At 36.4% G+C, this 18900-nt stretch overlaps 1 protein-coding gene across 1 annotated transcript; it reads left to right on the forward strand.

Annotated features, from left to right (window-relative positions):
• Positions 1 to 9559: 9559 nt before the first annotated feature.
• On the forward strand, positions 9560 to 18401 carry LOC114322742 (NAC domain-containing protein 53). Its single transcript, XM_028270149.2, has 6 exons — positions 9560 to 10050; positions 10354 to 10631; positions 10874 to 11062; positions 16664 to 17170; positions 17267 to 17378; positions 17547 to 18401. Exons 1-6 carry the CDS (start codon positions 9876 to 9878, stop codon positions 17954 to 17956), a joined length of 1671 nt encoding a protein of 556 aa, XP_028125950.2. The 5' UTR covers positions 9560 to 9875; the 3' UTR covers positions 17957 to 18401.
• Positions 18402 to 18900: the final 499 nt, after the last annotated feature.

Genomic DNA, 18900 nt, shown 5'->3' on the forward strand with positions numbered 1-18900 from the left:
GGTCAACACAATAATTGTGTGAGCATGAAAGTAGTGCGCCAATTTCCTAGAGGCCATCATCAACGCCAAAGCGAGTTTTTCCAGTGGCAAGTGCCTCGACTCTGCCGGTAGTAAGGTTTTGCTCACATAAAAGATAGGGAAATGCTTTATACCTTTTGACCGGACAGGTACCGCGCTAACGGCGTGTTGAGAAACTGCCAGATAAAAGTAGAGTTCTTCGCCGGGCTTTGGTGTCACCAATAATGGAGCAGAAGACAGATACGCCTTTAGCTCGGCCAAAGCCCTGTCACATTTCTCGTCCCACGAAAACTTGGGTTTCAGGGTTCGAAAGAAAGAGCGACAACGATCTGATGACCGGCTTATGAATCGATTAAGCGCGGTGGCCATTCCGACTAGATGCTGCACGTCCTTCGCCGAGTTGGGATGCTTTAATTCTTGTATGGCTTTGATTTGTGTGGGGTCTGCCTCGATGCCTTGGTTTGTGACTAGGAAGCCTAGGAATTTCCCGGATCCCACGCCGAAAGCACACTTTGACGCATTCAGGTGTAGCTTATGCTGTTTAAGAATAGCGAACATCTCGGCTAGGTCGGATAAGTGGTCAGCCTGTTGCTTGCTCTTGACCACCATGTCATCGATCTAGGCCTCCATTGTCCGGCCAAGCAGAGGAGCAAACATCTTGGTCACCATATTTTGGAAAGTCGCCCCGGCGTTCTTCAAACCAAAAGGCATGACTCGATAGCAGAATAGTCCCTTTGGGGTAGTGAAAGAGGTTATCTTGCGGTCAAGGCCATGCATGGCAATCTGATGATAACCGCGGTAGGCATCCAAGAAACTGAGCCTTTCATGTCCTGCCGTTAAATCCACCAGCTGGTCTATTCTGGGCAGAGGAAAGCTGTCTTTACGGCAAGCTCAGTTGACGGTCTTATAGTCGACCCAAACTCGCCACTTCCCATCCTTCTTGGGTACTACAACCGTGTTTGAAATCCACTGAGGGCAGTGCACTTCTTGAATAGCCCGTGCTTCAAGCAAGTTCCTCACCTCTTTTGCGACTACCTCGGCGTGATGAAGAGCCGATCTCCTTGTTCTCTGAATGACTGGACGTGCATCAGGGAAAACATTGAGTTGGTGGCAAATAAAACTTGGATCGATGCCAGGCATGTTGTAGGGCGACCATGCAAAGACTTCGATATTTGCCATCAAGAACTCTACCATCCCGGTCCTTTATTGAGCGGTCAGTCTTGATCCGAGCAAAAAGAACTTGTTTGGACTTTCCGTGTCGATCCGTGCTTCTACTAATTCTTCAACAGCTTTGTCCTCGACCCTGGTGCCCACGTCATCAAGGACACTCTGGTCTTCCGGGCCTTCAATCATTTGCATGAAGCCTTTGGCAGCTCGGCTCCCGTTCACTGCCACAAAGCATTGCTTCGACATGACTTGATCACCCCAAATTTCCTCAATTTCCCCCATAGCCGAGGGGAATCTTATAACCTGGTGGTAGGTCAACGCTACAGCCTGCATAGCGTGAAGCCAGCCCCTACCGATGATCAGATTGTTTGTAAACGGCACTTTTAATGCCCAGAACTCCACCTGCTTGACCACGGATCCGGCTTTGACCGGTAAAATTATTTTTCCCAAAGGCCACTCCAGTTGCGAGTTGAAACCTACCAGTGGCGAAGTTGCCGGAGCTAAGTCTGTATCTCGGAGTTTGAGTTATTTGAACGCGTCGTAGTACATAATTTCAACCAAGCTTCCCTGGTCAATCAAGATGCATTTGACATCGAAGTCTTTGACGCGAAGGGTGACCACTAGGGCGTCGTTGTGTGGCGTTTGAATGCGCTCTAGGTCCCTTGTGGAGAAACTAATCACGTTTTTTTCCTCGATCTTCCCCTTTTTGTTCGCGGGCTGAACTGACAAAACTTCCCTCATGTGTTCTGCCTTTTTGATCATTCCTTGGAGCTCGCATACACGCGCCGGCTCCACTATGCCGTGGATCACATTAACCACTCCTTGGGGGTGCACCTCCAAGTCATCCGGTCCATGTGGATCAGTCGGGGCGAGATGCGCGGCCTTAACACCCCCATAAATGTAAAGATCTAGGTGTTCGGCTGCGACTAACTCCTCCAAGTGTTGCTTCAGAGGCAAACTGTCACGACCCAAACCCGGCCCTATGGGTTTAGCACCGTAACCGGCCAGTAATCTGAGATTACCGAAGGCCTGCAGAACAGTAGTACAGTAAAACAGAGTACAGGGCCTGGCGGAAGCCAATACAGTAAATAAACAATGCCCAATGAGCTGTGACAGTCTGTATGCCAAAAAGATTTTTCATACATTCATACCTAAACGGTACAGAACGGTATGCACAATATTTACAATCATTCAGACTAGGGACTCAATCCCTACATAACAGTACGGAAACATTCAGTCTATACAGAACAGTAAACCAGTACAGTAAACCAGTACAGAAGGGGTAAATCTAGAACACCCCTAAGCCTTAACAGTTAGGCTCGGAACCTCGCGGTGAGGCACAAAGGCTGGCTTGACAAAACTGGAGTAACCCTGACGCTCCTAGCTGCGGTCTGGTGCCTGAACACCTACATATATATATGAGCAGTGAGCTAAAGCCCAGTGAATAACATAATGCGTAAAGAGGTTGAGAATGAATGTCCTTACAGTATGAAAACAGTTCATTTCAATCAGTCATTCAGTTATTCAGCACAGTAAACAGTCATATGTGGTACATCCGTTAGCATAACAGTAAACAGTAGGTCTAGAAGACCGAACAGTAATGATGGCCATCAGTCAGTAGACAGTAGTGGTTCCAACAAGGGAACCGACAGAGATCTCTGTAACAGTAACAGTAAACAGTAGGTGCTAAGGATGCCACAATACAGTTCAGAATATAGGACATACATTCATTCAGTAAACAATATCAGTTCAGAAAACAGTACAGTTCAGTTGTTCAGAAGATAATCATTTGTGAACATATCTTTACACAATCGTTACTCACAGAGTTTGGGCTACAGTATGCTAGAGCGTGTCTCTCCAGTCGCCAACCCTACACAGTTAACAGATTGAACACACTAAGCCACACAATTGGAAAAGATAATAACTTAACCCCTAATGCCTCGGTGTGTTCTACATCTATATCCTCAACAAGACGCCTTAAACTAGGCCTAAGAATGCCTAGAATGGGATGAGGATGCAAAGATGTACATTTAAAAGCATTTTCAGAAAAACAGAGTCCCGCTCGAGCGCAGGTTTCCCCGCTCGAGCGGTCATGCAACAAAGGTACACACTCGAGCGTAAACTTTTCCGCTCGAGCGTACTGTAAAAGTACTGGATGGGTGAAATCTCCGCTCGACGCCCGCTCGAGCTTGAGACATGACTCCGCTCGAGCGCCCAATCCTCCGCTCGAGCGGACTGTAAAACAGTGCAGAGAGATGCTGGATGCTCGGATTCTCCGCTCGAGCGCCAAGTTCCCCGCTCGAGCGGAAGTGCGAAATCTGGAAATTCCAGATTGCACCTCCAAGCTCAAAACCAAGTTGTTAACAACTCAAAACCGATCCTCTTGGGCTTATTTTCTGGAAAACTCTTATAAACACATGGAATAACACGATTCAAAACTCAATTTGAGAAATCAAGGCCCAAGGGTGTTTAATTCAAACTTAATTTCAAACCATTTTCAAGAACATGAAGACCATGCAAACATCCATGAATTCAAATCAATTCAAAGCTCCGATTAGATGCTCTAAGGAGCCAATTCTTTTCAAAACATGGTGAAATCATGGACTATTCTCAAAACATGAACATGCATGTAACATTTTTGCCATGAAAACAACTCAAAACTCAACCAAGAACACATGCAAGCATGGAATGAGCTTCAATTCAACATGTATACACCAAAACATGGCTTAACTCTACAATTAAAGCATGAATTGTGCAAGAATGGATTCTAAGACAACAACAAGAAGATGAATGTCCTACCTTAGTCTTGTGTTCAAGGTCTAGGAGCTCAAAGTAGCAATCAACACTCCAATTCCAAGCAAGATCAAGTAAATCTCTTAAGAACAACTCAACTCTCTCTCACTCTCTAACTTGGGTCGGTTGAGGCAAGAAGAGGAGAAGAAAATGTTTGTTTGATCGATACGTGGAGTGTATACAAGGTTCAAGAGATAGTGGCCCACTAAGTGGCGGAACGGTAATTAAATCAAACTATGCGATTAATCGATATTTAATCTAATTTAATCATACCTAATCAATTTTCAGATAATTATACTATAAAATCACATTAATTCTAAGGATCATAGAACACTAATCGGTTTCGGATTCGGCCGCCGATAAGGCCTTCAATTAGCAGTTTAAACATATGAACATGAACAGATAATTATACTGTCAACAGATAAAATGCAATTAACTAACATGTACTCAGTCAATTCGTTTTTTTCAATTTCAGTCAGTCAGTTCAGTACTTATAATCAGTTCAATTATCAGTAATCAATGTTTAACGGTAATCGGTGGTGAGGGTTATTACACAAACAGTCCTTTGTCCAGTGTCCTCGCTCCCGGTGATATGTGCAGCGGTACCGCGGAATAAAACCCTTTTGTGCGTCGCCTAACTTAGCAGGAAACCGAATGTAATCCTTGTCACGAATTTCACTAAGTATGCGATAGATTGAAATCTTAAAGATCGTGGTGATGCCCATCTGAGCTTTCAACCTTCTGTTAGCATCAGCTACGTCATCGCGGTGGTATTCAGCTCGGTCATTCCAACGACCCTTTCCTTGGTTTCGATAATTTGACCCACGGTTAGATTCCTCGGCGCGATCATTTGGACGGTTAGTCTCCTGTCCAACCGCGTGTACCTTGCCAGCTGACCTCTTGTCTGTTACCACCGGACTTGTCTTCGCGGTGGACGCCGCCGCATCATCCTCTACTCGGAATTTTTTTAATTTTTACTGAATTTTTTTAATATTTTAAGCTATTTTTATTTTTTAGATGCACCTAATCTAGATATATTTAAGAAGTATAATGTTTTGTGATTTTTTTTATAAATTCACCAAATACAAAAAAAAATATAAAAATACAAAAATTTAGTAATACTATAATAAACGTGAATGATGGTATTTGGCAATACTATAATAAATGTGGGTGAATAGATGAGAAAGAAAAATGATGTTAGAAATAAAAAATAAATAAATTTCTATTCATATATAAAAATCTATACAAAAAATATCATAAAAATGTTGTGGTAGTGATGTTGTTGTAAATATAAATCATATTTATGGATGTTTTTGTTTTAAAGTAAAGGTAACCATTAAGTTATTTGAAAATGTTATATAAAATTTATTTTTTTATATCATCACTTAATAAGAATATACTCAGGTAGAATTTAATGATGAAAAGTTGTAGAATATAGTCATGATAGGAAAAAGAAATGATAGGAAACAGGGCAAAATGGTCATTTAAAAAATTTTAGGGTATAACATTAGCAATTGAGGGGGTAATTTGTAATAAGATTACAAAATCTCAAGTAGGAGAATGTAATTTTTTACACGTGGGGGAGATTTATATTAAAAAGGAATCTCAGGGGGTGTCAGTATAATTTATCCTAAAATTTATACAAAAAAAAATTGGCATGATTAAATATTTAAAGTGACAAATTATATATATATATATATATATATTTAAAAAAAACGTAAATAAATTAGTAATATAAAATTTGAAGACATTACTTAAAATAATTAAATTTAAATATATATTTTTTGTTAGAGGCATAACTAATCATTCCGTCTCAAAATATTAGTCCCTTATTATATTTTTTATTGTTCCAAAAGTATTAGTCCATTTTCAAAAATCAAAGAATAAAATAATATGAATTTATTATTTTGCCTTTCTTTTAAATTTATTAATAACATAAAAAGTACAATTATGACAATTAATATTCTCAAAAAATATATTATCAAAGGATAATTTTTAAAAATTAATATTTTTAAAATGTAATAATTGTACCATTAAAAAAAATTTGAATTCCATAAAAGTGACTATTATTTTAAGGCAGAAAGAGTATATTTTTTCAAAAGTGAAGGGGGACGCGCGATCATCTGAACCCCACATTGCTCTGCCCTTAATTATATAGGAAAAATTCTATTTCTACACACTACTTCCTCTCTTTCCATATCTTTTCTCAATACACACACTAAATAAATTTAAATTATCAATTTTCACTCAATACACATCCTCTCATACCAAAAATACCCTTACCATCTTCATCCTCTAAACCCTAACCTTAACAGGCGACCACCGCTTTTATTTTTTCAAGGTAACTGGTATTGAGTTTCATCATCTGCGGATGACATAAACATTTTTTTTGGTTACATCTATGCAAATTGGCAATACCTCTTATAGTTGAAACAAATTGAAATCTGCATAACCATTCAAGAATCAAAATTATTACTTTGATTTTTCTTCTTTTAGTTCCAACTGCCCATCAACGAGACCATGAGTATGCAAGTTCTCAAGCTTCTCACAGCAAGAATTGAGATTACCAATAATGAATGGAGGTGAAAGATAAAAAAAATAAATAAACGAAAAATGAAAAACTGGCAAAGCAATGAAAGGTAAAAATTTTGCAACAGTTTAGATAATTTTCAGAGTGAAATACATCATGGAGTAAATAGAAAACGAAAAGATTGCTACCAGCTAGAATATGTTTTGTCAGTTAGAAATGATGAGGCATAAAAAGAAAAGAAGAAAGAGAGATTGAGTGAGAAAAATAAAATAATAATAAAAAAATATAAGATGGATCACAGACTCATAAAAGATGATTTGAGAGAGTTAGAGTTAGAATTTTGAGAAATGAATATTTTGGTAATTTAATTTTAAAACAAAGATGTAATTAAAAAAATTATTAGATGTGTGAAAAGAGAAAAAATAATGTGTAAAAATAAAATTTTCCATTATATAGATCACAAATATAAGATATGAGATTTATTGATAAATCCCTTTTTAACCTTATATATTTACAATCAAACCAAACATTAAATAACCACCTAAAGTCGAGAAGGATCAAGTTAGATGGATTGAACGGGTCCGGAATGGGTCCCAAATAACACTAACTTCGCATCATATGTTTCATAGACGGATGCACATGCGTCACCACAACAAGCACCTCCCGCAAAAACTATACATACGGAAATCGCATATACATACGTATAACCCATAATACAAAAAATTATTAGTTAATTTAGGAATATCACATGATTATGGAGTGGTCTGGAAAGATGATTAAAAGTTAATTTTTTAATTTTTTTAATATTTTATGTGAAATGTGATGTGATTTAAAATAAATTAAAAATTATATTTTGACTTTTAATCCATGTTTTCAAAATGGTCCTATATCTCTCACCAATCATAATTTATCATGTCGTCTCATATTTTTTTAATCACCTAATATAAATTTGTAAGTTTCATCCTTTTTATCAATTACAATATTATTGAGACACCATGCGACGAAAAATTATTATTTACTTTTAGAACTAGTTGAGATAGTGCTCAAATCTAATTATTATTGATTAGATGAGGGGAAAAGAGTGAGACCCTCAGTGGGAGTGACCCCTACCACTCCTACTGAATGATGATTGGTCCATTTTTTTTTTTGTTTTTATTTTTTTATTTTTATCTTCCTCTCACTGCCTCCACGTATATATAGGGGTGCCGGGGGTCATCCCCACTGCGGGTCAAGAGCATTGTTGTTAAATCAATGTGACCTATCACATTTTTATATCGTTTTAAAAAATAATAAATTACTTATTTCTTAATAAGTAATGTAAAATAATATTTTAAAATCAACCAACAACTTTTCCTGTATGACGGTGCGCGACCAACTAATAACTTCTCCCCGTAATACTCCTACCTGCATACCAGCTCTTCCAGTTCCACCATCACATCACATCACATCAGCTGCCGTTGGTAGTACTACTGCCAATAACATATGTAGCTCTTGCCAAAATGAAGCACAACCATAGTCAGCATAAAAAATTCGCATATTTAGGCTTTGTTTGGAACCTTTCCTATTAGTTAAAAGGTCAAAAGTTATTAAATTAGTTAAAAAATTAACAATTCATATTAAAAAGTCAAAAATTCTCTTTTTTCTCTATTTTTTACACATCTTTTCGTAAAAAGCTAGAGGCCTAGTTTGTGTTTCTCAAAAATTTTTGAGAAAAATTCTCTACAAATAAGTTTTCAAAAGTAATCAAACCAAACAAATTTTTCTAAAAAAATTTCCCAAAACTTGTTTGGTTTATAAGTTTTCCAAACAAATCTCTTTCTCATACACATCAAATCAATCACTTTTTTCAAAACTCTCTCTCAAAATAATTTTTCAAAACATCTTTTGAAAAAAACCAAACCAAACAACTTTTCGTACTTTTTATCTCTAAAACTCATCTTCCAAACTCAAACCAAACATATCCAAAAAGTCATCCCAAACATACTAGTTTTTTTTAGCTCATATTTTAGCCAAATAGTCAAAAAGTTACTAAATCAGCCTGTTCCCAAACGAGACCTTAGGCTTGTTTTGAAAAGTTGACTTTCAGTCAGTGTTTTTGGTTTGTAATAAAAGATAAAAGTTGATTTTTTTGAATTTTTTTTTTTGGAAAGTTAGTTTTTATCCAATGGTGAAATTACAATTTTACCCTTCATGGATCAAAATGTATTACATAAGTAAAGTTGTAAATATTTTAAACTGAATGAGAGTAATTTGGTTATTTTATTATGATTTGACATCATAAACAAATATTAATAAAAAAAGTTAAAAGTCACTTTTTACCAACTTCCTAAATCATTTGTCTAAAAAAATTAAAAATTTAATTAAAAATCAAAAAATTATATTTTACCATCTTCCTAGAGTTAGCCTTATCTAGTAACACCAGTAATGTTACGTAAGTATAGAAAATTAAACACAAAGTTTATTCCATTAAATGACCAACCAATTAAAGGATGTCGATAAATTTTGTTATACCATAACAATCAAGATCCACAAGCTTTGACCGATGATCAGAATGATTGTCCAACCAAACGATTAGATATACAATTTTCATATTCGAGCCTATGGTAAGGCCTAGTTTGGGAAGACTAAATAAGTATATTTTTTGACTTTTTTTATATTATGTGTAAAAAAAATAGAGAGGAGATGTTGATTGATGTGACCCAAAAAAGATAAAAAGATGAAATAAGTGCACTTTTTTCTTTGCAGCCAAACTTGGTCTAAATGCTTGTGTGCTTAGACTTTTGTTTGCTAATAATAAAAATCATCATTAACAAACGCAACTCTTATCTACAAGTCACAAAAAAATAAAATAAATTAAAAAATTAATAACATAAAATATTATATTTAAATTATAATTATTTTAATTTAATAACATAAAATATTATATTTAAATCATAATTATTTTATTTTAAAATAAAAAAATTATATTAAACGAGTCTTTTTCAATTCAGATTAAAATATTGAAAAATTAGAAAACCAACACAAATTCCAAACAAAAGCTATTTCAGTTTCACAAACGGTCTCCACAACTCCTATCCTACCACGTAGTCATTGGTGATCAATATAAGTCACCCGCATGTAATCCATAGATTCCCAGACCTTGGCTTCCTCGAAACATCCAGTAGTACTCTTTCATATTACGTAGTCGTGGAAGCTGCTTTGGCTGTTGAGAGGCAATGGCCACTCTCTTGTTCTTCCAACAAGTCCATTGAAAACCCTAGACTTCAACTCTCTCTCTCTCTCTCTCTCTGGAAATTCGATCATTTTCTCAATCTCTATAAAACCCTAAATTTTGATTTTTTGTCTTCAAATTGTGAATCGTACATACATGGGTAGCGATCCGGCATCGTCAACAGCTTCGCTTGCTCCTGGGTTTCGGTTCCACCCAACCGATGAAGAACTGGTGCGTTACTACCTCAAGCGCAAGGTCTGTCGCAAGCCCTTCCGCTTCGAGGCCATCTCCGATATCGACGTCTATAAGTCCGAGCCTTGGGACCTCCCAGGTCTCCTCTCCCTCTCTCTCTCTCTCTCTCTCTCTATATATATATATATATATATGTATGTATGGATAGAATTCTGTGTTGTGGTTTTGTTAACGGAATTGTTTTCTGGAATATCAGGCTTCTGTTCACCTCTCTCCATAGATTAGGGATTTTCCAATCGTTAAATCACTCATTTTCTCTCTCTAGATTTGGGGCTTTTTCTCATGAATTGAAGTATGGTAATTGAGGTTGTCTATATGATATGTATTGTGTGTGAAAATATCTTTTTTTTAATGAATTATAATGTTAATTTTTGGGTTTTAGGAAAGTCGAGGCTGAAGAGCAGGGACTTGGAGTGGTATTTTTTCAGTGTTCTAGATAAGAAGTATGGGAATGGGTCTAGGACTAATAGGGCTACGGGAAGAGGGTACTGGAAGACAACAGGGAAGGACAGACCGGTTCACCATAAGTCCCGCACGGTTGGGATGAAGAAAACGCTAGTTTATCACAGTGGTCGGGCTCCGCGGGGTGATAGGACTAATTGGGTGATGCATGAGTACAGGCTTGTTGATGAAGAGTTGGAGAAAGCTGGGATTGCGCAGGTGAGAATTTTATAATTATAATTCTTCCAGGATATATGTAAGGACTAAGGGAATTTGTTTTTCAGTCATGCTTTCAATTTAGTTGCAAAGAAAACTGAATTGTTTGCATAATTTATTTGGTGCATGTTATTGTTTGAACAAAGAAATGGTAGATAAGATAAACAAAACTCATTTTTAGGAATTTAGGATTTGGGATCTAATGGATTTTGGTTTTTCTTTTGCTTTTGTTTCGGATCGAAAAGGATTCATTTGTGCTGTGCAGAATATTTCAGAAGAGTGGTTCAGGGCCAAAAAATGGGGAGCAGTATGGGGCACCATTTATTGAAGAGGAATGGGAGGATGATGAGTTGGTTATGATCCCAGGCGAGGAGGCTGCAGATGAAGTGGCAGTTCATGATGATGCCTATCTTGATGGAATTGACCTTGAGCAGGTTAGTCATCAACTCATTGCACCTGTATATTTAACAAACTGTAATCTCTCTCTCTCTCTCTCTCTCTCTCTCTCATGCATTCAACTGAAGCATTGAAGCATCGCAATTAATAGTTTTTCTAAGTTCAAATCAACGAGGAAATGATCTATGAGGCACAAATACATCTAGAAGCGAGTCTTAATTGTATTGGATATCGATACTTTTCGGATACTTATAGATACATATTTGATACTTTCTAAAAGTATTTTGAAATAATTTTCTTTAATTTTCGAAGAAGGATCATATATTATTTGGATACTCTAGGTCACACATTTTTTTTGGATAATTAAAATAATTATTAAAAAATGTACCAAGGGGGTGCCAGACCTATATACAAACAACGACTTACTAGAGCTATATACAGCAAAAACCTATTCCATGAAGAGAGAAGCTCATTCACCTGCCCCCCCAAAGCACCAAGTGATGTAAAACAAAAGGATCAACAACCACAATTCCCAAGCAACCTCATAGTGAAGAAGCAAATAATCGACCCTTTTCTCTGCATGCTTGTACATACAATATCAAATAACATCCAAACAAAAAGCCACTTTTGAATGGTCTCTAACTGCCCCACACTGCCATCCAAGGGAAAGGAGACCCCTAACAGCCCAAAAGCATCTCATGATAATACTTCACACTAAATACACCAGAATTATTCTTAGACCATTGGATTGCATCACCTCTATCTTCCAAGCGGATGACATATAACCGCCCTGGAAGGTCAGACAACTCCAACTCCTAATAATTAAGTTGTCATCGAAAGACAATATTCTGAAAAAACCTTGCCATCCTCAAGTTGATGATAGTCACCATCCGAAGGCTGCATGTTAAGGGTAATACGAGCCATATTAGGGAAATCATCCTGCAAAGCCTCTTTCCCACACCATCTATGGCTTCAAAACTTCACATGTTCTCCCCATTACCTACTGCAAACTGAATTTGAAGGGAGGAAGAGTCCCATCCCCTTCGAATACCTTTCCATATGCCAACCCCATGAGACCTCCTCAGAGACTCAAATCTCATCGAGTACATCTCCTGCTTGCAAGCAAACTTCCACAATCATATCCTTAAGAATGATTGGTTGAAAAGGGCAAATTTTCAAACACCTAACCAACTTTCTAAAATTGAGATTGTGGTATTTCTTAAACAACTTTAATTTAAAAAATATAATCGTTAGGATGCATACAAGGATAGCTATGAAGTATGGACACGGACACGGACACGGACACGGACACGGGACACGGAACGCGGGACATGGTGATTTCAAAAAAATAGGGACACAAACATGGCGGGAGACACAACAAATTATTATTATTTTATTATATATATTTGTTATGTAGGTTAATATTATGTTACTAAATAATCAAAATTAATAAAAACTAAAATTAATTCAATATATATATAAACCACTACATTTAAATAAATTAATAGATTATCCATATTTGAACACACATGTCCCCGTTGTGTGCCCTACAAAAAAAAAAAAGGAAGAAAAATTTAAAGGAACACTCCATTTGGCGTGTCCCTGTCATTTTCTCGGCGTGCCTCATTCAAAAAAATAATAAAATTAAAGGGACACACCATTTGGCATGTCCCATACTTGTCCTCAACGTGTCTTCATGTTAGACACCGCTATGGTGGCTATTTTGAAGTATCCGTGCTTCATAGGATAATATTTGATACTTTGTTTACCCCTTCGGAAGTTTTGATTTGCTAGAATAGAGTGGAATGATCATTCTCTCAAAATGTCTATTTTTATGTTTGGTTGACTAAAAAAATAATGAAAAATACATTGCAAATAAAATTATTATTTACCATTGCAAGGGAATGCTCATTTCATAGGAGAGTTTAAGGAATGATCATTCTATTCCATCTCATTCTAGTGATCAAAATAGAGCACTAGAGTAGAAGAATTGGGAAACAAAATCAAATGATAAGTTCAATTTCAACAATTAAACAGTCAACTATGGTTTTAGATGGCATCCTTGAGGCCCACCTTGAGGCAAGCCTACGGAAAAACAAATTGAGGCTTTAACTTTTAGGTGACACTTCCCAAAGGTTTGTGCATCACATTTAAGGTGTGCACTTCGTACTTCTTTTGTGTATAAGAATATGAGTACACGTATGGAGAGTTTGTTTCGGACTATTCTTAAACTTAGTCTAATACATGGTTTAAATATAAAAAGAGAATAACCTCTTTTGTAATAATATTCCACGAAAAAGATCAATTAAATGATTGACCAACTAAAATTAAGAATGTCGTTTTCACTTTTGATGAGGGCAAACTTCTTTCTCTGAAGTGAAATATTCGATGCCTCGATGATAAAAGTATTTTGGTGAAGATCATAGAAAGAAAAAAAAGGAGCAAATTTAGAATTTTGCATGAAGCACATTTAGGGCATCAACAATTAAAGATTTGGAATAATGTCAAGTCTTCATGTCATTATAGTAGGCTTTAGTAATTTAGGGTATAATGGTAATTCCAATAGTGGTTGGACATGGGTTGTAGGGGTCGCCAATAGGTTTTATTATTTTGGGTGAAGTTATTAAATAGGTCATTATATATAGAATTTATAATATCTAAAATAATCTTAGTGGTCAAAAGTCTAAATTTCTTATTTTGATATGGAAATAGAATTAGAAGTTATTAAAGTTTCTTATTATGATTGAAGTAGAATTGGAAGTCATAGTTAATCTAGAATATTATTAGTTACTAAATATTTTTAGTTTTTAAATTTAAGTTATACTCCCTATAGAATTAGGAGAGTCTTTAGCCTATAAATATATGTGTAATCTCAATGATTGAGGAGAAGAGTTAATATTTGAGTTTGTGTTTGTGTGATTGACCTATCCCTTGTGAGGGTGAAGCACCTCTCTCTTTCTCTCTCTCTCTCTCTTCTTCTTCTTCTTCTTCTTCTATCCAGCGAGATTACTGTTCATGTCACTGTTCACAGTACTTAGAACAGCCACCCAACATCCCCTAAATACTTGTGTTTTCATTCCCCAAGCCCTACCCTTTTACAAATCCTTAAACTCTTATTTTTTAAATACTTTTGTAGCCACAAACTCGTACCAAATTTAGCCCTATAAGTCTATTGTTGCTGCCGCTAGTATACTTAACTCGGGCTCACTACTTGTAAGAAAGTAATCCCTACTCGTGCTATATCATATTTACACATTTATATTTAATTTTTAAAATTACTCATCCTACATCATATTTACACATTTATATTTAATTTTTAATATTTTTTTTACTATTTAAAAATATTTTATTAATTTATTTACTAAACTTAAATTTAAAATTTCAATTTTGAAATGCTTATGTTTTGATCCTTATGACTTGCCTCACAAGGGATTAAAAGCCTTTGTGGGAAGCTTAGGGGTAAGTTGTGGTTATGTTATTTGGATATAAACAATTTATACTTGATGTGGAAAGAAATGCAACTTTTGTAGGACCTACTAAAAGTCTGGAAGTAAATTGGTTGCTACCTCTATGACTGGTACTTAATATCTAAGGGTTAGTATTTTGCATTTGAAACATTCTTGAGCTTATGATCTATGAGGAATGCGATGCCTTTAATGCTTTTCCTTTTTACTACAATACAATGGCAGGGACTAGATTCGTTGTCTTCCCATAGTTAGAAATATGCATAGTTAGTTTTCTCATCTAACTCCTCTCTTTTTTCACATATGCTCAAATATCAAAAATCTGTACAACTTGATGATTTAGTAAGAGAAATCTAATAAATTTCGAAGTCTTCATAAAAAAAACCACATCTTGGGGAATAGTCTGTTGATTAAGTAACAAGCTGAAAACTGTTAGGGATGGCAACGTGTTGTGGGTATGGGACAAGGGACCCATGCCCTTGGGAGACTTTTTGCCGCCCCCGTCCCAGAACGAGGTTTCCCCCAAGTCTGCCCCCACCAAAACCTGTGTAAACCATCATCTAAATTTTCAAAGGGAAATGAATCACGAAAGAAAAAAAAAAAAGAATTCCCTAATGATTTAGGGAAAAAAACCAAGGAATTAGTATTACCACATTTTGAATTTTGGACTATAGTGCTGATTTCTTACTAGTAGTTGTGGTGAAAGCTTTTGGACTCCCATTAGCCACAATGATTTGGGATAATGTGGTCCGTCATATTGTCAATGAATAATAGCGCCTGTTGTCATGGATCATAAAGATTGAAATGGAGAAAATTGGTAATTGGACACTGATACATGTTCACCACTTGTAGAATAATCTTCATGTAGTTCTCCACAAGTCTTTTTGTTCCTTAACAAATCAAGTCGTAGATATTTGTTATGAGGATTTCTACGAAATTTCATGGTCCCTTGCAAGGAAAACCACTTTCCTTTTGGGAAAAGGGAAAATACTTAAATCAAGCATAGAATGTGAGATGCCTATAATTTCAAGGCATAGTTAAAATGATTCAATTGTAACATAAAAGAGTTGCCTAGGAGTTGGTTCGAGTTTCCTTCTAATGATAAAAAAAGGGGCAATTCAATGCATGAGGCTTTCACTAAAACGGGTTTGGGGAGGGGAAGATATACGCATCCTTGTCCCATTTTTGGAGAGGCTATTTCTGTGACTCAAACTAGCAGCAAGCTTTTACCGTTGGGCCAAGTCACCCTTTTTTGAGTTTCCTTTTAATGATGCAGGATGGTTTTGAACCATTACTTTACTCTTATTGCTTTATGAAAGTTTCAAATAGCTCCATGCTTTCCAACTAATGCACAACAATGATTTATATTAAGTTGAAGTGCTTATTCTGCTATTAATCTGATTATCAAAGCCAGGTTACTCAAGAAAACCGTGCTCCCCCTATGAATGTTTGTGTGGGTAAATTTATCTTAATGCTTTTCTATGTTTTCTAGGGATGAGAGAAATCATTATGTAGGGATTGGATGGTCAGTAGTATAGTTGCACTGCTTGTCACGTTTGCTGTATTCCTTATGAGACAATAGTCTCTGTCAGCATGAGGTTTCCAATGCCGGGGTTTTCTATTGTTTATGGCTGATGATGATTGACTGTTACATTGTCGGTTTGGTTGCTCTTCCTTACATAGATATTATTGACACTTGTAATTATGGTTGGCAGTATAGAGATAGTAGTAATCTGTGATGGATTATGTATAGAAGTGGTCTGTTTATCACTTATCAGAATAGCAATGTACATTTTGGGCCTTTTTGTATACTTCGTTTTCATTTATGCTAGCCAAAATTGGTGCCTTTCTATGCATTTAATATACTTCAATAGAAATAAATACGTTTTTACAGCCACAGTGATTGCCAGTGGGGGTCCAATATTCTGAAAGGTTATTGAGCCAACTGTTAGGTCCAAAGTTGTGTGCCATTACTATATGCTGGTGGAGTCACTATTTTTGGATATTGCAGGCTGAGTACTATTTCTCATATCAGTCTTGGGCATTATCTGAAATTCTGAATCTTTGTTTCTGAATACACAACAAATGAAAATGATTATTATTATTATTATTTTTTTTAATGCCAAAATTCTTTGTGATTTATTAAAATTGTGGATAACTTTTCCTTTTTTTCAGATTCTTGATGCAGACATTCCATTGGAACATGTTCCCCTTCCATTGAGCTTCAATTATGAGGATAATAGCAGTCATGTTCAGAAGCCGGTGGACTTCGTTGATCAAAAACTTTTGGTAGGTATGGGTGAAAGTTACTGTGTTCCCGAGCAGCCTGATGGCCAGAAGTTATTTGATTTGCCAGTGCAAAAAGACACGGATGCAGAATCAGTGAAACATGAAAATATTGGCGAAGCAAGTTATAGTGTGAATGCTGTGGATGAAGATTACTTGCTTGACGAACCATTCTTTGATGCTACTGGTAACACTCTATTTGATGATGGGGCATTCCTGGAAACTAATGACCTTTCAAACCCCATTGAGGCGGATCCTTCTGGTTTTGACATGGTTGAAGAGTACCTTAAATACTTTGATGCAGATGACAGCAACTTGCAGCTTATGGACTCTGACTCTGTGAAGATGATGGGAAGTGAGAACCTTGTTTCTGACCAAGCATTCCTCACCCAGAAGGTAATTTTACCCTTACAACTCAACTAAATTGTCCCCATTGACTATGATGTTAATTGTGGAGTTGATGCCTAAGATTAATTTATGATTCTACATCAGCATGTCAATGGAGGAGCCCAAGAAGAGAACATGGGAAGCCAACAGCTCTTGCAAGGTCAAGATAATGATGTTGCATCCACTTCAAAGCAAAACCCTGGAAATTTTGGATCGGGTAAAAATAAGAACTTTGTTCTAGTTTGACATAGTAGCCCTTCTTTAGAAATGTTTTTCTTGGCATTTGCATTGCTCATATAGTTAGTTTATGAAGTGGGCAATTTTTGCATAATATCTTTTCTACCCTTCATTCACCAGACTTTTCGTGTACCTTGCAATGGTGCAGATATACAGCATCCATTTATGAAGCAGGCAAGTCGCATGTTGGGCAGCATCCCTGCTCCTCCTGCGTTTGCTTCAGAGTTCCCTGCAAAAGATGTAGCTTTTCAGTTGAATTCTGCATCCCAGTCTTCAAGTGAGGTCCATTTTACAGCTGGTATGATACAACTAAGAAACATGACCTTGAGTCAGGGATACTGGTCGCTTGGGAAGCATACGGATGTCAATATGATTCTTACCTTTGGCCCACCTCACAATGATTCCACTTCTGCTAGCTCTGATCGAATGGCTAACATGCCTTTGGGCAAGGCTGGGTCGTCAATGTCACGGTGCTGGTTCTATCTGATGTTTGCCTGGATCCTGATCATTTCGATGAGTTTCAAAATTGGGGCTTACATCTACACAGGCAATGCTTGATGATATGGAGACTGACTATAGTACACCAAAACATTACATGGGTTAAAAATTGGGGAAACATCAGATCAGTGGGGATAGTCATAAAATAAATTCATTTTCACGGGTATTCTTTTTGGTGCAAGTCTCGAACATATGAAATATTTGCAGCGCATCGAAAAATAGTTGCACCAATCACAGGAACTACTTGCACCAAAAAGATTCTTGTGAAATTGATATTAGTTTGACGGTCTCACCGTGAGTTGATGTTTCCTCTTGAAAATTCTTGGGCAATTTGATGGATAGACTTCTTATACCCTGATAGACCATTTATTGAGGGAAGATTGTTTATTATTTAATTATTACTATGTTCAAATTTGATATCTAATTACTCTTTGAACTTTGATATTCCTCTTGTAATTGAATGCTTAACTGCTTTGGTTATGTAGTCACTGGCTGTTTGTCAAAATTCCAGGTTAATTGAGTCACGTGGATTGTGGTAGTTAGTAGCTAGTTTGAAGCTTGACATGTCTACACTATCCTTGCACCACGATTTGTTAAATTATCTAATGTACATGAGCTATAATCTATACACTTGGGATATCCTTGCAACATGATTTGTTACTTACGCCTTGATATAATTTTCGTTACTGAGAATCGACTCACCCTGTTGATATAATTAACCATTTCAAGTGATGATGAGGCGAATATGGAAGCTTTTATACACATTTTTTCTAATACCTCTTGGAGCATGCTTGTATTCACCTCATTGCGTTTTGTCAATCTATATTTGATCAATGGTATACATATTTGTATCAACTGTATCACTAACTCTATATTTTTTTTTATGGCCAATTGATGTTACGAATATTTAACTATCGTGCCAGGGGCAATGTTTATAAAGACTGCTCTGTTTTGTCAATCTATAGGAAACTCCTTTGGTACCCACTACTTATAGGGCGCAATAT

Source organism: Camellia sinensis, chromosome 8, assembly GCF_055761805.1.
Source record: "Camellia sinensis isolate YWXY chromosome 8, ASM5576180v1, whole genome shotgun sequence".
Taxonomy (NCBI): domain Eukaryota; kingdom Viridiplantae; phylum Streptophyta; class Magnoliopsida; order Ericales; family Theaceae; genus Camellia; species Camellia sinensis.

Bases quoted from the DNA above. Each gene is read 5' to 3' on its own strand.
- LOC114322742 (XM_028270149.2), top strand. From the start codon at position 9,876: ATGGGTAGCGATCCGGCATCGTCAACAGCTTCGCTTGCTCCTGGGTTT. The intron at 10,051-10,353 runs GTCTCCTCTCCC...TTTGGGTTTTAG, and splicing joins CGAGCCTTGGGACCTCCCAG to GAAAGTCGAGGCTGAAGAGC. The intron at 11,063-16,663 runs GTTAGTCATCAA...CCTTTTTTTCAG, and splicing joins ATGGAATTGACCTTGAGCAG to ATTCTTGATGCAGACATTCC.